Genomic DNA, 21,471 nt, shown 5'->3' with positions numbered 1-21,471 from the left:
ACGGCACAAGGCCTCACACAAAGCCTTCACGAGCCAATCAAAGGGAACCAGCCGCAAAACTTGTTTACATTATAGACGCCGTAAGAAACAACAGCAGCAGCTTTGTCATGCAGTGTAGTCTTGTGTTTGGCAAAACTTGGGGTATTTCAGCCCACTTTTAACTTGAGAAAAAACCTTGCAGTAAATTGCAGGTGTTTTTGTTGTTTTGGCTGAAACATGCATCTTTTGGGGTACGTTCTGTAAACTCTCGATAGCACACGCACACTTTATCACTTGGCTTTTCACTATCAGGATTTTTGGGGCCAATCAGCGAGTTTAAAAAACCGATACCCGATCAGATCACAAGATGGAGCAAAGGGTCTATTTAAATGACTTGTTCATTTACTGTATATACTTGTGTACTTAATTGCTCAAAAAATTGTGTTTATAATAAATAATGTATCTTTGTTCATCTATTTATGCCAGTGAGGCATAGTGACAGAAAGAACAAATGAATGACCTTCTATTAGATGGCAGGAAGTACATACAGCAATTAATGTATCCACTTTGTGTGACATTTTTGTTTGTTGGTGTGCTGTGATATTTTTCAATTGTAAAATATGTGCCTTGGCTCCATAAAGGTTGGAAATCACTGCTCTAGTCAGCTCATGTATTCTAATCAGTCAGCTCAAACCAACATTACAACATGACAGAAATAATGGGTGCTAATAAAATAAACACGTGTTTTCCCCATTTTGCTCTTATAAACACACGGCGTGTTCCAAAATTGTTGTTGTAACGAGTGTATCCAGTCGACAAGATGAAGCCCAGTGATCGTAAAAAACAGGATGCGGTGGTATCGGAATACAAGATTTTACTGCAGTAGTCTGACAGTGCAATCGTGAAAGACCAAATTTGTCTCGTAGTCTGATCTGGGCATTACGTGTTGTCTGTCCCACACTGCCGACATGTTTTTTTTTTTTTTTTAAATAACTTTATTGGTGGTCAGTACAACGTCAAAAGACACGTGACAAGGCTAAAAATAAACTACTTTTTGGATTCGAGAATATACTGTACACGACGGCGACGCGGAGTAAAGGTCTTTTGCGGAGCCGATCACTCGGCGAATTATGACATTAAAGCCGATCAGCATAAAATGATCATTATCGGCCGATACCGATCAGATCCGATTTATCACGATCACTGATCAGCAAACAGCTTCTTCATTCAGTCGTTTCATTGAATAAAGCAAATTCTGTTAGGCCCTATGCATGTGTAGTTGGTTTTCGGTAATTAAACATTTGTGGCAGGTGTGTGGACTCCCATTGAACATCAGTTTGAATGTAATCTGTTACTTCTGAACACAGCTGCATTCCATTTATAAGAGGGAGTGTATCCTTGTGCATCCAGATTTATTTAAAAAATAAAAAAATTTAACCTTTTTTTAACCAGGTAAACCCGTTGAGACAAAACATCTCTTTTGCAATGGTGACCTGGCCATACAGGCAGCAAGTAAAACAAGTCCAAGTCAATCACAGACTAGATTATTTCAGTTTATTTTCACCTCCCCTCTCAAAATGATAAAATAAATAGTTGTGCAAATTCTAGGTCACATTTCTGGTGGAAAAAGTTATAAAATTATTTATTTTGGTGTAATTTTTTTACGTAAAAAAACCTGGCATTTGAACAGGGATGTGTATACTTTTTATATCGACTGCATCCTTGTTCCTGTTTTTGAAATCTCTGCCTGGTGATCCTACTGTGCTGTTTCACAAGTGGAAACAAAATAGTATACGACCATTTCTTGGAACTAAATTTACCTTGTTATTTTACAAAGATTTAGTTAATCTTTTTTTATTTTATAAAGATTGTATCTATTATGTTTGAGATTAAATCATAATGTTCAGAAATACCTGAAGTTGCACATTCATATTTTATTTATTTTATTTTTATTTTATTTGATGGTCATGCTCTGATTTACGAAAGTGAAGCTACTCAGTACTTGAGTAGTTTTTTCACTGGGTACTTTCTTACTCTCTCTCAAGTAATTATTTGAAGGGACACTTTTTACTTTGATTTGAGTCATATTGTTCTAAAGTAAGGCACGGTGACGACTGGTTAGAGTGTCTGCCTCACAGTTCTGAGGACCCGGGTTCAATCCCCGGCTCCGCTTGTGTGGAGTTTGCATGTTCTCCCCGTGCCTGCGTGGGTTTTCTCCGGGTACTCCGCTTTCCTCCCACATACCTAAAACATGCATGGTAGGTTAATTGAAGATTAATTGAATTGAAGACTCTAAATTGCCCGTAGGTGTGAATGTGAGTGCAAATGTTTGTTTGTTTCTATGTGCCCTGCGATTGGCTGACAACCAGTTCAGGGTGTACCCCGCCTCCTGCCCGATGATAGCTGGGACAGGCTCCAGCACTCCCGCGATCCCTGTGAGGATAAGCGGCTCAGAAAATGGATGGATGGATGTTCTAAAGTAACAGTACCCTTATTTGAGTCAATATTTGGCTCCTCTACCCACCTCTGGTCGTCATATACACAAAATGAAGCAGTCAATTGTGCGTATGACCTTATGAAATTCCTCGCCTTCACTGCAACCAATCCAATCTCCCATGTGTCACCCGTCTGCGCGACATACGTGGAAACGTGTCTTTAATTAGCCAGCGTGTTGCACAAGACCTTTACAGCAGTCTGACGTATATGTACAGTGGGTACGGAAAGTATTCATACCCCCTTAAATGGTTCTACACTTTCACTGGAGTCCAGTTGTGTTTGAGTATACTGATCAGACTTGATTAGGAAAGCCACACAGCTGTCTATATAAGACCTTACAGCTCACAGTGCATGTCAGAGCAAATGAGAATCATGAGGTCAAAGGAACTGCCTGAAGAGCTCAGAGACAGAATTGTGGCAAGGCACAGATCTGGCCAAGGTTACAAAACAATTTCTGCTGCGCAGTGGCCTCCATAATCCTTAAAAGGAAGATGTTTGGGACGACCAGAACCCTTCAATCATCACTGTAGCCCTCCACCAGTCGGGGCTTTATGGCAGAGTGGCCCGACGGAAGCCTCTCCTCAGTTCAAGACACATGAAAGCCCGCATGGAATTTGGTAAAAAAAAGCAACAAAAAAAAAAACACCTTAAGAACTCCAAGATGGTGAGAAGCAAGATTTTCTGATCTGATGAGACCAAGATAGAACTTTTTGGCCTTAATTCTAAGCGCTATGTGTGGAGAAAATCAGACACTGCTCATCACCTGTCCAATACAGTCCCAACAGTGAAGCATGGTGGTGGCAGCATCATGCTGTGGGGGTGTTTTTCAGCTGCAGCGACAGGATGACTGATTCCAATCGAAGGAAAGATTAATCCGGCCAAGTACAGGGATATCCTGAACGAAAAAACCTTCTCCAGAGTGCTCAGAACCTCAGACTGGGCCTAAGGTTCACCTTCCAACAAGACAATGACCCTAAGCACATAGCTACAATACTGAAGGAGTGGCTTCAGAACAACTCCGTGACTGTTGTTGAATGGCCCAGCCAGAGCCCTGACTTAAACCTAATTGAGCATCTCTGGAGAGACCTGAAAATGGCTGTCCACCAACGTTCACTATCCAACCTGACAGAACTGGAGAGGATCTGCAAGGAGGAATGGCAGAGGATCCCCAAATCCAGGTGTGAAAAATGTGTTGCATCATTCCCAAAACGACTCATGGCTGTATTAGCTCCAAAGGGTGCTTCCACTAAATACTGAGCAAAGGGTCTAAATACTTACGGCTGTGTGATATTTCAGTTTTTCCTTTTTAATAAATCTGCAAAAATTTCAACAATTCCGTTTTTTTTGGAGGCGCCAGATACTTTGCACCAGTCAAAATGTAATGCCTACCCAAATTCTGAACAGCCCAAAATGTTACATCTGCTAAAATCGTGAGCCGCCAAACATTTGGCACCTCCCATTATTTTCTGGAGGACAAAATATTGCATCATTCAATATTTCGTGCCTCACAAAAATTAACAACTCCCCAAATTTTGCAGCTCCTAATAGTTTGCTCCACCCAAACTCCAAATATCACACACGATGCAAATTGTTACATGTCCCAAAATTTTGCACCCCTCAATATTTTGTGGTGGGCAAAATACTAAAATGCCCCAATATTTTGTTCCTCCCTACATTTAACAATTATCAATAGTTTGTACTTTCCAAAATTTAGAACCTCCCTAAATTTTGCACCTTCTAATATTGGGTATTTTGTGCTTCCAAAAATTTTACATTTGCCAAAAATTTGCACCTCCTTATATTTTGTTCCTCCCTATATTTTACAATTCACAATATTTTGTGCCTCCAAAATGTTGCACTTCCCCAAATATTCCCCACCTTTTACACATCACAGTATTTTGTTCCTCAAAAATTTACACCTGTCAAAATTTTGCACCTAACAACATTTTTGCGCCTCCCTACATTTTATGACTCCCAATATTTTGTGTCTCCAAAAATCTGAACTTCCTAAAATTTTGCACCTTGGGTGAGCGGCCCCCTCATTGTCACTCATCCCAAAACCTTTGAACATGAAATGGTCAAACTACCATTCGGGAGAATGCAATACAAACATATTTAGTTGAGTGTGAAGACAAGTTTGTTGGCGTAAAATAAAAAGTGTTAATGCAATTTTTCTCATAACTGAATTGAAAACTTATGAGAAGACCGTAATGCAATTCACTTTGATCCTGGCCTTCATATACTGTATAGGAAACCAGCAGAGTAGAAACATTTGTACATTTGTCATTTGACAGAAGCAATAAACAGTCCATGTGTAAAAAAATGAGACAAGCTAATAGATGGCCCATGTGTCAAAAATGTGACAAAAGCAATAAGACAAAAATTGGCTGATGCTAAATTGCGTCAACAAATGTGACGCTCAATTGTATGAATCAGCATGAAAAAGGTGGTGCAAGAGCCCCATTGCAATTGTTGCTCTCAGGGTCGCTGAGCATTCTTTACGATATCTATCAAGCGGCGACGTTAGCCACATGTCGATGCCCTCTGCTTATTAAGACCATAAGTCAGCGCACTTTCCGTCACACGCTCGCACCCGGGCAGTGCTTCAAAGCACATAACCCACGACATCGATCTGTGTTTTCCCCCGCTGTGATTTGTGGTCATCATTACCATGTTTGAGGCACTTTAACAGAATATGTCGTCGTTAATATTGACAGTGAGCTATGAAAAGTGAACACCTCTATTGTGTTGGAATTTAGCATTTCATCCAGCAGGGGGGCACCACTCTGAATCTGAAATTTGTCCAAATCCAGACAACAAGCACACAAACAACATGACACACGTGTTGGATCACCTCTCTCTACTTTATTACTTAATTGACACATGGGCTGACTTATAGTTTATCACATTTTTGACACAAACTGTCTTACAGTACAGTATGTCTCATTTTTGACACATGGGCTGTGTCAGAGCTTGTGTCTTATTTTTGACACATAGGCCATCTTGTTTGTGTCTCATTTTTGACACATGGACTGTCGTATTACTCAATTTTATGTGTCATCTTAGACAAACCGGCTGTTTGCAGTTGTTTGCACTTCAATGCAATTCATCCAGAATTTTACACCTCCTCCCCAAATATCACGGTTCCCCAAATTTGATATTTGCTATTATTTTGCCCCTCCCAAAATTGTGCACCTCCCCCACATTTTTCACCTCTCAAAATTCCACACCTTGCCAAATTTACAAAAAGGTTACAACAAACAAAATTTGGTACCTCACAAAATGTTTTCCACCTGCCAATGTTTTCAAACCACCACCTTATTTGACACCTCCCAATATTTTAAGCCTTCCCAAATTTTATGCCTCCTAATATGTGGAATATTTTGTACCTCCCAAAAAGTGACCAATATTTTTTATATATTTGGCACGTCCCAAAATTTTGCACCTCTTACAATTTTACAGCACGAACATTTACCCCATCCAAAATTTTGTGGCTCTAAAAAATTTCCGCCTGTCAAGAGTTTTACAGCCTCGAACATTTTTTGCATATGCATATTTACATATGTGCATTTGTCACACTGTAACTTTGACACAACTTCGCAGTTTATGTACTGAAGTTTTCCTAGCATAAACTTGTTTTGCACCACACGCACACACTTGCGCAAGTGCATTAGCGCACGCACGCACGCGTACGTTTTTTTGGCCATGTTCACACTATGACACTTAGCGTTAGCATATAGCTTATCAAGCAAAAGAAGCAAAGGTGTGTGTGGATTAGTGGAGACAAAGGCGTATTTAGCCAGATGGAACGCTGGCATTAAAGCTTTTAATTGCGTTTGTCCTGATAATGACAACAAACGTGCGACCTTTCCGCCAGGACGGCAAAGGTGTTCCTCTGTTTGTCATTGGCGAGGTTGTTCAAGGTCACCCGGAGTGTGAGAAAATTGTTGCATCCAGCACCGGTGTGTCCCACTACACCAAATCCGTCACGTGTGTTCTTTATAATAGATTGTATGTCGATCATGAGGAGACCCACAAATAAGCCTAAAGAAGCCATGCCTGAAAAGACACAGGTAGTATGCTCTTTTCCTTTGTTGTGGCCATTTTAGGGGTTCATTTGAATTGTTTTTGTGGTCACATTTTTTTTTTACTTTTTTTTTTTTAAATTCAGTTCCACCTAGCAACATGAAGTTAGGTAGGCATGTAGAGCATGAGTAGAACCCACAAAAAAATGTCTGAGATGCCCGGAAAGACACCGGAAGTTGGCCATTTTGCTTTAAAGGCCTTTCTACACGGCACTTCTTTAGTATGACAGTTTGGCGCGGCAGCGTGCAAGGACCACGGCATCTCCGTGCGACCAATGCCGACCATGCCCATATTTGGAAGTGCTGACGTAGCAGCCTACAAGGAAGTCGAGAGGCTTTCCCCGAAGAGACGGCAAACAAAAGAATAAAAGAAAGCCCTAGTTTTGCTGATTTTATGGAGGTTGAGGAGACAAGTAGCATAAAAAGGGACTGGGTGCAACCCGTACTAAGTTTGCGGCAGGATCTTGTGGTTGAAGCGCGTTCGTGAGCTACAGTTCCACGGAGAGCCTCGAGGTGCATTTCAGGCTGAGCATGGAGGAGTTTAAAAACCTCCTGCAGAGACGTCTCACTTTTTCTATTGTCCCACAGCTTGGGATAGTGGGACACTGCATTTATTATGACTTCCTCCAGTATATTGCTTTTTAAGGTATTAATGACTCTATACCTCTGTGTCAAATATTTAATATTTGTTTAAGTGCAATTTATGTAAACAGAGCCCCCGAGTCTGTTTTATTTTTTTATCTAACATATTTGATTTATAGTTCTACATTTCAATCCCAATGTTCAATATTGTTGAGAATTACAATTGTACTGCTCTTAAAAAGGATGTAATTGAATTATTACTGTATGTTCAAATAGCATTATATCAGCGCCATAAAATGTTTTTTTTTTTTTTTTTTTTTTTAAGAGTGAACCAAACTGCAGTGTTGAATGCGATGCAGTTGGAAATTTGGGTGCACGTCACCTTTGTGCTGCTGAACCCAGTGCAAAAAGTTAAGTCGAGAGCCCAGCCACCATTTTATGGTCATTCTGGCCCTTTTACAGGTCTCGTATAATAACTCTGCTTAAGAATCTTTTTTTTTTTTAAATTCGCCCCCCAAAGCCAGTATCACTTAGCAACATGAATTTTGGTCGACATGTCTATCACGGGTAGATCCACTAAAAGCTGTGCCCACTCAAAACAACAGAGGAAGTCCACCATTTCCGGTCAAAAAGGTTATTTGCGTGTGATTTGAGCAATTTCCAGCTATTCTTCAAATTTTTTAAAATTCAGATCCACAAAAAAGTATTAAGAAGCCGTGCCCTAAAAAAACACAGGAAGTCGACTGTTTTCGTTCGAAAATGTTCTTTGAGGATAATTGAAGAAATTTCCAGGTATACATTTTGGAAAATTCAGACCCTGAAGCCAGTTTCATTTAGCACCATGAAATTTGGTGTTCATGTCTAATATGAGTAGACCCGTAAAAAAAGTCTCTAGAAGCCAAGGCACAGAAAGTCCACCATTCTGATTGATCGTGGCAATTGCTGTCACATTATGGCCATAATCTTACTTCAAAAAAGGACTTTATGTTGACCAGCTTGTTAGTTAATCATTGTCAAAAGGGTTATTTCCGTTATTTCTAGGGTTCCTTTAAAGAACGACTACTCCAATAGTTTTTTGTCTGATGGCTACCAAATTTGAACCTCATATACTAGACAGATGGATGACTAGACATTTTCATTTTATGCATTGCATGTGGGCGGAGCAAAGTTTAATGAGTTGCTGTGAAACACGAAGCACCAGTGTGTGCGAATGACACCAAATCCGGCACACACGTCGTACGGGAATAATTGTTTATCGTAAATATCTAGGGGGGCAAGTGGAATGCATTGCATACAGTTTGTGGTAATGGGATGCGTGACACATATACTTTTTACCTGTGACGCCCACCACGATCAAATGTCGTCAGTTAATAAGCTTAATTTCCCAGAAAGGGCCGTGTCTGGTCATCCAGTCATCACAGTGGGAAGATCGCCGAGCCTAAAGGGAGGAGAGGGAGGAGGGGGAACCACACACACACACACACACGCGCACGCACCGAGAGAACCCAGAAGGGAGCGCACCCATCAGACGGAGAACTTCTGAAAAATCCCAGCAAAGGGAAGCATAGGACTTTCAAATTGGAGACATGAATGTTCCACACATGAGACAACTTGCACTTCTTTGTTTGATCTGCTGCAGATTTTGGAGCACCACAGGTAAAAAGTCCACTTCGTTGGAGTTTGGCTTTTATTTTACAGTAAGAATGTAAAACGAAGGATGTCCATAGCTATTTTGGCTTGGATATTAGTCTTTTTAAATTATTTGAATTACATTTTTTAAAAATTATTTTTTAAATGGTATCAAGATGTTTTTGAATTCTTTAAATGTAATTATCTTAGTCTATAAATGTTTACATTTTAATTTTGATGTCTACTTAAATTACAAAAAATAAATGATGCTTTAATCTTTTTTTGAAATTTATTTTCTTTTTCAGTATAATGCAATGGTATCTATTTCAATTAAATGTATAAATAGTATGATTGCATGTTTCATATGTATTTTTTTAAAAACTAAATGCATGCCTTGAATGAGGTTTTTTTTTTAGCAGTTTTTTTACATTTTCATTTTTTTGTGTATTTATTTGTAAACTGAAAAATTATTAATTTATTCAACTTCTAAAAATATAGTTGAAATGCAAGTGTTTTTTTCTTTTTCATTTTTATTCATTTATACACAAATTCACATGAAAACATTTAGCTAAATAAAAGTTAGGGCTAGAATTATTTTATGCAATATTATTACTTACTCTATTTTTATTATTATTTTACTTGATTACTTATTATTATTACTTTTTTACTATGATTGCATTATGCAATCTTAAAATATATTATACAGTGACAGAATAATTGATTTATTTAAAATCATGTCAGGAAACAATCCTGAATTTTATGGGAATGATTTCAAATACTAACCTATTTTTTAATGAACTATTAAAATGTGCTTTTCATTTAGATGCAAGTCATTTCCAGAGATTGGAAGATGGACTTGTGTTCAGAACGGTGACGATTGGCTAATATTGACAAATTATTTAAACATTTTTCACAATCTTTTAACTTTGACAAAAGTCCTGAGATGCCCTTGACTTGTGTTGTTGGTGGGTTGGTTGTAGGTCCGAGAAGATGAACCCGCTCAGCTCTCATGGAGAGACGACAACGAGGTTCGTTTAACACATACAGTACTGCAATGCAACATGCGTTAAGAAGATACAAATCTATAAAATAATATAAATCCCATTTCTTCACAGCAGCAGCAAGTCCAGAATATTTTCAAAAGAGTAAGTTCTTCCTCTTTCATATCTTACAAATGGCCAAATTGACCCTAAAATAGCTGCTTCAAAGCAAAATGACTGGGCATGGCTTCTTGAGACTTTTGTGTCGGGGTACTCATGATAGACATGTCTACCAAAGTTTATGTTGCCACGTCAAACTGCCTTGGGGGCTGAATTTTCAAAGAAATTCAAAGAACACCCGTAAAAAACTAAAAGCACCCTAAAACGGATGCTACACACCAAAATGGCCAATTTCCTGTGTCTTTTCGGGCAGGGCTTGTTCAGACTTTTGTGTGGGTCTACTCTTGATAGACATGTCGACCAAAATTCATGTTGATAAGTCAAACTGAGTTTGGGGGCTAATTTTTATTTTTTTTAACCACCCTAAAATGGATGGAAAAAATCAAAATGGCAGACTTTCTGTGTCTTTCTGGGCATTGCTTCTCAAGACTTTTTTGTGGGTCTACTCAAGATAGACATGTCAACCAAAGCTCATGTTGCTCAGAGAAACTGGCTTTGGGCGCTGAATTGAGAAAAAAAAAAAAAAAGAATCAAAATAAAAAAAATACTCCCTTTTACAGTTCCTGTTTCATTATTCAAAAGCAAGGACCTCTGCTGACCCGGAGGAGAACATGGTGAGCAGACTGGACTGGTCACGGATAAGACAACGTTATTATTGTGATTATAGATCGTAATTGGTCGCCTTTTCTCCCGCAGTCCAACTCTGTGCACCCTCTGATGCGACTTTCGCCCAAACTGTCTCAGCGGAGGAAGAAGACGGTGGTACTTCTGGTGAGACAAAGTGTCCACTTGGCACCTCACATTACCGACTAATGTTTTCTCCCTCTCTGTCTCCTTATGCAGAATATTTGAGATTGGTCGCCACGAGACCATGCTTGAGAAAACAAAAAAAAACACACGGGAGGAGTCTCCTCCACCTGGATGTCAGGGTGTGTTCAGGGTGGAAGGACGGCACGCTTGATTCTTGTGAACGTGACTCAGAAGTGTTGTTAACGTGTTGCACATTAAATAATCGCACTATGACTAAACTTGGCTTTCATTTGATCAAAAAGTCTTATACGCATGGTTCATTGTGCGCATAATTGTTTCCCTGGTAAGGGTTTGGCCGGTTCAAATTGGATGTTTCCATGGCGACAAGTTTAACAACCTGTCTTTTTTTCCCCATTCGAGTGGATGGGGAAAATGCCAGGAGTGGGCACTTATACATACTTAGACAATAAAAAAAAATAAAACAAACTTGACAAACACACATTTTAAATGTACTCTGAAAAAAGTGTTTTTGATACGTGACTGTTTTTATAAGAATACCTAAAAGGGGATTTCAAAATGATTTTTTTCAATAATTAAAGAGAACTGTATTTTCAAAAATGTTAGCCCAATACCGTAGTTTCCCCAAGTAATTTTTTAACGTTTTCAGAAAACAAGAAAAAACATGACAAATTCAACACACGAAAAATGCAGTTGCCTCGATTCAACCTTTGAGGATTATCATCATCTTGATGACTGAGAATCTAAACCGTAAAAAGTAAACATTTTAGCTAGCACATTGGTATTTCTTCTTGATATTGTGACTAAGTTAAAAATGACTTTTACACAATTACACTACTAGGCTAAAGAAATAAAGTGGACCTCTGGTATTTGCAGGGAACAGGCCCTACTGTGAATGGTGAAAATCAGTGAACAATTGAAAGACGGCCATTATTAATTGCTTTAAAAAAATAATAATTCTTCCCCCCAAAAACAAGAAAAAGCAGGGGAACGGGTAAAAACAAAAAAAGAAGCAAATAAGCGAGGGGTACCTCAAATTACCAAATTAGGTTCCCGCCCCAAAAAATCTGACTCCGCTATACTTGAAAATATATTTTGTGCCAAAAAACCTGAAAATGCATATTTTAAAAATACTACAATACTTTGTTTTGATATATTTTTTCAAAACATTTGATTTTATTATTTGAACATTTTTTTAAATAAATTCTCAGAACAAATTATTTTACAATTGAATTAAAAATATATTTGTAAAGTTTTTTTAAATACCTGAAATATATTTTTACAATTATAGTGCTGTGAAAAAGTATTGGCCCCCTTCTTAACTTCTTATTTTGTGCATAGTTTACCCACTTTAAGATCATCAAACAAATGTAAATATCAGACAAATATAACCCAAGTAAACATAAAATGCAGTTTGTACAAGGTGATTTTATTTATTCAGGGAAAAAAAATACTCAAAGCTACCTGGCCTTGTGTGAAAAACTAATGGCCCCCTAAACCAAATAACTGGTTGGGCCACACTTACCAACAACTGAAATCAAGCATTTTCTATAACTGGTAATGAGTCTTCACATCTTTGCGGAGATATTTTGGCCAATTCTTCCTTGTAAATTTTTTTTAATTCAGCAACAATGAAGGGGTTTCAAGCTTTTTTAAAGTCAAGCCACAGTATTTCAATCGGATTCAAGCCCAGACTAGACCACTCCAAAACTTACATTCTCCCCCCCCCCCCAAGCCATTCAGAAGTTGAGTTGCTGGTGTGTTTTCGATTGTTGTCCTGATGCAGCTCACAAATGCACTTCAGCTTGAGGTCACAAAATGATGACCGAACATTGTCCTTCAGGATTTTCTGGCAAACAGCAGAACTCATGGTTCCAATCACAACAAGACATCCAGGTCCTGAAGGAGCTAATCAGCCCCAGACCTTCACACTATGTTTGACTGTTAGTATGATGTGATAAATAATAAATAATGTGATTAGCCACAGCTAATTCATGCTTTAAGGGGGGTGGGGGGTAATTACCTTTTAGATAGCTACATTTGTTTGATGATCTTAAAGTGGGGAAACAGCAAAAATATAAGAATTTAAAAAGGGGGCCAATACTTTTTCACAGCACTGCATATATTTGTAATATACAAAATGTTTAGATTTAATTGGAAAAATACTTTTGAAGCAGCAAAAAAACATTTTACATAGCATTTACAAATATTTCTAAAACAGATCTTGAAAATTCTTGACTTTTAAAAACTTGGCTTCCTACATTTTATAAATTTAATCGAAAAATACAGAATTATAATTATTTTTATAATTTCCTTTGTTTTTTTTTTTGGGGGGGGGGGAATTATTTTTATTTGCGAATACTTCAAACCTGTATGTTTTTCTTGACTTACTGTTGTCTTATTTAAAAAAAATAAAAAATAAAAAACGTTTGGCCAAATCGTTAACGTGTTAGGGTTACTTTAAAAATACCAGAATTATTATTTTTTCACTATTTAAAAGTGATTAAACAATACTATTTTTATTACTGCTTTTTTGTGAGTTCATACATTGAATAAAAGACCGTTGATAAAAATGAGTTTAATGTCAATTTGTGTGAGTACATGATTGTTTACACGACAGAGGTTTTGGCAGTGGATTTAAATAATAAGGTCTAAAATGTGTTGTTTGAAAAAAGAAGGGTGGGGGAGGTCTTAATCTTCATCTGAGTCATCCCTGTGGTTGCGCATTGGGACCGAGCACCTGATGGACGACATCATCTGGTTGTAGATTGGCTTGTGGGGGTTCTCCTCCAGATCCGTCTTGACCGCGCCCGACTCGGACAGCCTCCACTCCAACTCTGAACACAAAAACACTGGAAGTCACGCTACCATTCAAACACGTGATTTTGGTTCAATCTTGTCAATTTAAATTCACATTCAAGCACGAATTAAAGTTTAGGATGGAAAATATCATTGCGATTGCCCTCTGCTGGTCATTTTGAAGGTTACAACTACACAATTAATCTACACACACAAAATATATAATTAATAACATTCAGTTAAAGGCTTGAAATATGCCTACCAAACAAGCTTAACTGTGAAAAAAAAAAACTTTTTTTTTTTTTTTTTTTTAAAAAGTGAACAAAATATTTCGAAAAAATATTAAATCAACAAGGTAAATAGAACAAAATACTTATTTTACATTCACTAAAAAAATATTTTGAAATATTTTCAAAGACCCCAAGATATTTGAACTCCTCCACTTGGGGCAGGACCTCATCCCCGACCTTTTCCGACTGAGGACCATGGTCTCAGATATGGAGGTGCTTATTCTCATCCCAGCCACTTCACACTCTGCTGCGAACCGCTCCAGTGAGAGTTGGAGATCACGGCTTGATGAAGCCAACAGAACCACATCATCTGCAAAAAGCAGAGATGGAATACTGAGGCCAGCAAACCGGACCCCCACTACGCCTCGGCTGCCCATAGAAATTCTGTCCATAAAAGTTATGAACAGAATCGATGACAATGGGCAGCCTTGGCGGAGTCCAACCCTCACCTGAAACGAGTCCAACTTACTGACGGATATGCGGACCAAACTCTGACTCCGGTCGTACAGGGACCGAACAGCCCGTATCAGGGGGTTCGGTACCCCATACTCCCGAAGCACCCTCCACAGGACTCCCCGAGGGACACGGTCGAACGCCTTCTCCAAGTCCACAAAACACATGTAGACTGGTAGGGCGAACTCCCATGCAGCCTCGAGGACCCTGCCGAGGGTGTAGAGTTGGTCCACTGTTCCACGGCCAGGACGAAAACCACACTGCTCCTCCTGGATCTGAGATTCGACCTCCCTGAATAGACCTTACCAGGGAGGCTGAGGAATGTGATCCCCCTGTAGTTGGAACACACCCACTGGTCCCCCTTCTTAAAAAGGAGGACCACCACCCCAGTCTACCAATCCAGAGGCACTGTCCACGCGATGTTGCACAGGCGTGTCAACCAGGACAGCCAAACAACATCCAGAGCCTTTAAGGACTCCAGGTGAATCTCATCCACGCCACCGAGGAGCTTTTTAACCACCTCGGTGACCTCAACCTCAGAGATAGGCAAGCCCCCCTCAGAGAACCCAGACTCTGCTTCCTCATAGGAAGGCGTGTCGGTGGAATTGAGGAGGTCTTCGAAGTATTCTCCCCACCGACTCACAACGTCCTGAGTCAAGGTCAGCAGCGCACCATCCCCACTATACACAGTGTTGGTGGTGCACTGCTTCCCCCTCCTGAGACGCCGGATGGCGGACCAGAATTTCCGCGAAGCCGTCCGGAAGTCTTTCTCCATGGCCTCACCGAACTCCTCCCATACCCGGGTTTTTGCTTCAGCGACCACCAAAGCTGCATTCCGCTTGGCCAGCCGGTACCCATCAGCTGCCTCAGAAGTCCCTCAGGCCAAAAAGGCCTGTTAGGACTCCTTCTTCAGCTTCACGGCATCCCTCACCATTGGTGTCCACCAACGGGTTCGGGGATTGCCGCCACGACAGGCCACAGCTCCGGTCGGCCGCCACAGCAATGGAGGTGCGGAACATGGTCCACTCGGACTCGATTTCCCCCGCCTCCCCCGGAATGTGAGCAAATGATAATGTAAAAACATGAATACATATTTTAATTTTAAGAAATACTCCCAAATATATTAAAAAAACCCTAAATCTGTTAAAAATAGTAAGAAAATATATTTTAAAATACTTAAACATTTTTTTTTACAGGAAATAATTTTTTATGAATGTTTTTAATGTAATCACAAAAATATTTCCCGAAAAAATATTTAAAATTAAGTTGTTTTTTTTTAGCTTTTTCATAATGACCTTCTAGAGTCAGGTTCATGCCGCCAAAGACGAGCGGCCCGATGAACTGCGCCTTCATGTTGGTGTCGCAGTAGACGAAGACAGTGGGCAGGTTTCTGTCGGGGTAGTTGGCGATGCAGGTGCTGGAGACGGACTTGAGGAACTTGGTCTGAGGGAACTTGCGGGCCAGTGCGCTCAGGTGCTGGTTGATCAGGGCGCACAGAGGGATGCTGGCAAATCAAAACAACTTGACTTCCACTTCCATTACGACTATTTTCTCACCATTTACTGTTCACATTCTACCCCACTCACCACTTATTTTAATTGGGTCTTTTCGCCAATTGACTTTCATCACAGTTCTCATTGGCTAACATGCTCTTATGTTAGTTGATAGTTAATGTTTTTTTTCCCCCCCACAGCAGTGAAAAATATTTGGATATTAATATTTTAAAATTTTAAGTTGAAAAGAGTTGAACAAACAGTTTTTAAATGAATATCAAACATCTTCATATTCATTAGGTATTCCAGCTATTTTCAACTGCATATAATCTTTAACACTTGAAAAATGAACGTTAACTTTTATGTTTACTATTCATTTTTCAAGTATTTGAATTGTCTTTTTTTTTTGCACGGACTATTTAAAAATATATTTTTTTTTAAATACGTGATTGACAAATCATTCAATGTTAATTTTATTTAAAATAGTGCAAAAAAATGTTTAAGTTATTGAAAAAAGTTGGAAATTATATATTTAAAAATAGATGCATTTGCACAAATAAAAAAACACTAGTACTAACCCTTTTTTAATTAAATTGGTTTTTTTGTAGTAGTCGAACATATTTCAAAAATAGTTGGAAAAATTCATATTTGAAAGAGCTGATTTTTTTAACATACTCAAAATATACTTTAAAATACTAAAAAGATAATACTTTAAAATTAACTACTTGAAAACTGTTTCATGGTTAAAAAAGAGTTTTAAATATGTGCGTAATTCTTGAAACATTTTTCAAAATGCTAAAATACATTGAAAACAAAAACATTTTGAAGCTCAAAATAATTAATCATTAAATCAATTGAAAACTATATTCATGAATTAAAACTAGTTAGAACCACCCCCCCAAAAATTAATGCTAGTAGTGTGTGTGTTTGTGTGCGTGTTGTTACCCTTGCTTGTAGAGGTGCAGCACCACCCAGATGCCATCTCCCGCCTTGTTGACCTCGTTGATGTAATCCTGACCGGAGATCTCCATCATTTCCCCGAACACATTCTTCTTCTGTGTCGTCTTCCACTCAGCCAAACGCTTCTGTCTAAACACACACAAACACAGGCTAAATCTCATTTCTTGATTTGTAACATTCTCTGTCATGACTCATAACTCAAAACATCCGTATCTCAGATCGTCTTTGAAATAAATGGAAATGCAGCTTATCTGTTGCAGCCCACGGAAAAAAAAACAGTTTTTTTTTAAAATAACAAAATAGCACTCTACAGCATTGTACTGTACATAAAGACATACAGTAACAAATTTAAATAGAATGGAAATCAGGCTGCAAGAACGAATCGATAAAAAGCGATTTGTTGTGTCACGCGATTATTATGTCAGTCACCCCTGCATAGCGCGATGCTCCCTCCCGTAAAAGGCCACAGAAGAACAAAGTGTGGTCGAAGTACAGTAGGGACATACGGATAGCGGGGCCTGTGCTTTGCTCGTTTTTTTTTTTTTTTTGTTTAAACACGGCTGGGGCTGAAAAAGTGGCCTTAAGTATTCGAGCACTTCACTATACACAATGCCAAACAAGATGTTGCTTGAGAGCTTTGATAAGCACGGCACGGGACCACCATGGGCATAACACAGCACTTGGAACGAAAAAGTTTTATTTCACCCTGCTGTCTGCTGCCAGGTTGGCATCGCAAATGTGTTCTCAATTGTCTTACCTGGCTAAATGAAGCTTAAATAAATGTTGGCATCATCGAGGAAGAAGCGAACTCAATCGCATCATGGTAAGTCACAACAGAGTGGATGTGTGTATTGTGCAGTTTGAAAGCAATCACTCCACAGCTATCATTTCTCCAAATAAAAGATACGGTGTCCCAATACGATATTTGATATCGGTCCGATATCAGGGGGAAAAAACAGTATCGCATTATATCGGCCTGGATCTAAACTCTCCGATAGAAGCACTCTTATACAAGCAGTCCATTCCATGCTCCGCTCCAGCATTTCTATCCAGCAGCAGCCAGACCACCCACAGCATGCAGAGCCCACGTGATCACAAAGAAAGGTTGCTAAAATGATAAAGTAGCAAGAAGAAACAAGAGTCAATGTTGCTTGCTTAAAGTTGTTTATTGACACTCCAGTTGAAGTTCACTGTAAAACTAAACACACATAACTAAAGAATTACACCCATTGAATGTTCAAATACATCACAGACTTTTTTTGTTTTGTTTTCGTTCACAAAAATCGCCAGCTAAAAGCTACAGAGCCCCTGTGGTGCCAAGGTATGAGAAAAATACATTTCTTTGATAATCCGTTCCCTCAATTTAGTAATCTGTACTCTCAGTTTAGTAATCTGTACCCTCAGTTTAGTAATCTGTACTCTCAGTTTAGTAATCTGTACCCTCAATTTAGTAATCTGTACCCTCAATTTAGTACTGTGTTTAGGAAACATGCAGGCTAATTGTCGCCGGTCCTGCTAGTACTGCTATATAATGGTCAAACCCCTCGAACTACAGCAATATTGCCTTTCAGTTGAAAAAAATGGGATGTAGGATATATCACGACATGACAATTTCTACACAGAATTCACACCAGTAAGAATATGACATACAAATAGAAAAAATGTCTGGGGCTTCGTATACCTACGTATATATGTCAAGTGAAGTAAATTAGGTTAGGGTTAGCACTTCCCTCGTAAATTACGCTTATACCCCTGGTGTAAGGGCTTCTTGTGGACTCACCTGTACATCTCAATGGCAGCCTCGTCCTCTTCTTCAAACTCGTCTTCGTTCTCCTCCAGCTCCTCCAGCGTCATGTTTTCATACGTTTTCACTGTGTACGCCAAAAGGAAGGAGATGTGTGATGATAACCACAAACACCCAAAATAATACAATACTTTAAATTGGAAAAAAACATTTAAAGAAAATACTTGAAAACAATCAAATGTAAATGTGAAATACATAGCATGGTAATATTTGTAAAAAAAGAATTTACATATGTATTACAGAAATTATTTTTAAGGTTACAGTTATAATAAATAATTTTAGACTAAATACTTCTCTGTAAAAATACTTAAAATCCCCCACTAGAAATGTAGAAAATTACTTGAAAAAGGGAATTATTAAAAAACTTCACTAGGGATGGGTACCAAAATCAGTCATTTTTTTGGTACATACTGAGTACCAATTCATGTAAACTCAATGGTACTGTGTTTTGGTACTTAAGCACGCATGTTGTGACTGTACGGGCAGAAGGAGTGGAAGAGTTGACCAATTTTCATGATACACTTGAACCCATCAGTGCCGCATAAGAGCGTAATGACGTCGCTTACAACAAACGAGCATGGATTGAATGCGCTCAAATGTACGGTGGAAAAGTGGAGGGATCCTGCTTGAAAGGCTCCGGAGAAGTAACATCTCCGCCACCGAGTAACAAAGCATTGTCAGTTAACACAGTTTGTCGCTCCATCTACAATTGAAGTTAAAACCATGCAAAGCAAAAGCCATATATCAACAACACCCAAAACTCCGCCGGCCTCTCTGAGCCTGAGCTCATCTGAGATGGACTGACGCAGAGTGCAAAAGTGGGCTGTGGTCTGACGAGTCCACATTTCAAATTGTTTTTGGAAATCATGGACATCGCGTACTCCAGGCCAAAGAGGAACGGACCAGCTGAATTGTTAGCTGCACAAAGTTCAAAAGCCAGGATCTGTGATGGCATACATGGCTCGAATTAAGGTCTTGCATCACAGTTTGTGAGTCAAAATTAGCATTTTCCACCTCAAAAAACATATTGAAAAACTGCAAATCAGTTTTGCCGCGAAGAAAGTCGCAAAGACGGAAGCACGCAGGGGCGTATGTGACACAACATGCTTACGTCACCGATGCGTGGACACGGAAGTGAAGCTATTCAGTTGAGGAGTGGGAAGATAGCAGTTGCAAGATGCGACAGGACGCCAAATTGAGAAGAGGAAAAAAGAGAAAATAGCGAAAGCGTGGGAGCATTTCATAGTGAAATGCAGGGCGAGGACCCGTTCGTTGTAACACGAACCGTTCTCTCCGCCGAGTATGACGCCGCGTCACAGGAGCCGAGAGACAGTTTAAATTAACAGAGCGCAAATCAGTGAGTGTAATGTTAGTCTACTTTACTAACATAACGTTAGGCCTACGGGCTGCGGAGTGTCTCTGTTAATTATGAGTACCGTTGAATGAGTGGCTTGTTTCTTACTAGACAAGTAACTTTGCTCATTTGTCAGTCGATCAGCAACTGAAGCAAAAATAAAAAAACATTTACCGACAGACTGCTGCTGGCGAGCCAACTCTTCCTCCTCCTCATCGTCTTTAGGGACCTCTTTCGGGGGTAGAATCCCTTTCTTCCTCAGGATGTCGTTCCACTCTGTGTCCTCATTGGGGTCCTGTACCGTTGGCGAAAAAAAAACACGACATTTACCACTTGGGAAGAACCAACATGACATTTTTAACCACTAAATAACAACTGACGCTCAGCAAAAGTTACATTTTCCATCGAGGCACAGTGACTTTGAGAAAACCTCCCGGGCAAAGAACGACTGTTGGTTCAAATCAATCAATCAATCAGTCAAACTTATTTACATATCACGTTAAGAAGACTAAAAGACAACAGGAGAGAATAAAAAACTAAACAAAACAAAAAAACACTGAAGGCCAATAAGAAATACTGCACAATAGTATAAAGACAACAAAAAATAATTAATAGATAGAAATACGTAATAAATAAACTAAATAAATAATTAAGAAATGAGTTACAATCTTAACCAATAAGTCTTGAGCCTCCTTTTAAAATTAAAATCGATCCTAAAACACACAGGGCGTCAATACAGCGATCTTAAACGTAAAGTGTTCTCGCCCTCTGGTCTTCGTCAGCACACTGAGCAGCTGAGTTCTGCTAATCGTTCAAAGACGCTCTAAAGACAACGACTTAAAAGAGTAAACCGAAGTCTTCTAACCTGCTTAAAAGAGTAAATTGAAGTTTTCTAACCTGCATTTTGTCCCACTCGATTTCTTCACCACGCCGCTTGGCAAGACCGGAAACACAAAAAAAGTCCGGTCAGAAACAAAATACGCGCTTTCCTTGAACATTTTCACGTTGCCATACTGCACAACGTGTTTACTTAAAACAATGTGTTTCTTCACATATACATAGAGCAATTCTGACCATTGATTATAGTTTTTAACTAAAGTGTTCTAATTCGCGGTAAAAATAAATCCGAAGGGACAATAACAAACGTGGCACCAATTTCCGCTTTAGCCTAAATATGTCCATGTAAGGAATGGCAGCGCGGCATTCCATTTGTGGTTGAAGAGAGCGTCACTCAACAGGTGCTACACACTCGATGCTATATATAGTTCATATACGTTAGTAAATAAAAACAATAAACGTAACATAACGTGTTCCTTTGCTAAAACACGTTATGAACTTACAAACCACTAATCTTAATGAAGACAACATATACAAATATTTTTAATCAATAAAATTATAATTTTATCTACTATAAATCATTCGTTTGGATGGTTGCAACACCGACTCTGTTTATTATTATTGTTATTATTAATTAATTTATTTTTGCGAGCAACAATTGATAATTTATGTGGTCAACACGTGACATGTGAACAGCCGATCCAGACAGGGCGGAAAAGCGGAAGTGGAACAGAGACAATCCCCCCCCACGCACACACCCAACGTTATTAATTACAATCTGC

The 21,471-nt window shown here is 39.0% G+C and overlaps 2 protein-coding genes across 4 annotated transcripts; one reads left to right on the top strand and one right to left on the bottom strand.

Annotated features, from left to right (window-relative positions):
• The first annotated feature begins 7,967 nt into the window (after positions 1–7,967).
• Positions 7,968–11,103, top strand: nms (neuromedin S). Of its 2 annotated transcripts, none has more exons than XM_061792251.1 (7): positions 7,968–8,798; positions 9,595–9,641; positions 9,752–9,799; positions 9,890–9,916; positions 10,492–10,545; positions 10,628–10,702; positions 10,775–11,103. In XM_061792251.1, exons 1-7 carry the CDS (start codon positions 8,729–8,731, stop codon positions 10,781–10,783), a joined length of 330 nt encoding a protein of 109 aa, XP_061648235.1. In that variant the 5' UTR covers positions 7,968–8,728; the 3' UTR covers positions 10,784–11,103. The 2 variants fall into 2 exon arrangements, with proteins under 2 accessions (XP_061648235.1, XP_061648234.1); XM_061792250.1 differs by having other exon boundaries at positions 7,972–8,798; positions 9,887–9,916.
• A 2,159-nt stretch (positions 11,104–13,262) lies between these two features.
• pdcl3 (phosducin-like 3) lies at positions 13,263–20,908 on the bottom strand. 2 transcript variants are annotated; one of them, XM_061793244.1, is made up of 6 exons: positions 20,750–20,908; positions 20,027–20,147; positions 18,475–18,565; positions 16,680–16,823; positions 15,537–15,745; positions 13,263–13,536 (listed from the first exon to the last, which is right to left on the bottom strand). In XM_061793244.1, exons 1-6 carry the CDS (start codon positions 20,753–20,755, stop codon positions 13,391–13,393), a joined length of 717 nt encoding a protein of 238 aa, XP_061649228.1. In that variant the 5' UTR covers positions 20,756–20,908; the 3' UTR covers positions 13,263–13,390. The 2 variants fall into 2 exon arrangements, with proteins under 2 accessions (XP_061649228.1, XP_061649227.1); XM_061793243.1 differs by lacking the exon at positions 20,750–20,908 and adding an exon at positions 20,249–20,272.
• Positions 20,909–21,471: the final 563 nt, after the last annotated feature.

The sequence above is a fragment of the Phyllopteryx taeniolatus genome, chromosome 12 (genome assembly GCF_024500385.1).
Source record: "Phyllopteryx taeniolatus isolate TA_2022b chromosome 12, UOR_Ptae_1.2, whole genome shotgun sequence".
Lineage (NCBI taxonomy): Eukaryota > Metazoa > Chordata > Actinopteri > Syngnathiformes > Syngnathidae > Phyllopteryx > Phyllopteryx taeniolatus.
This window is presented reverse-complemented; position numbering and strand designations above follow the sequence as displayed.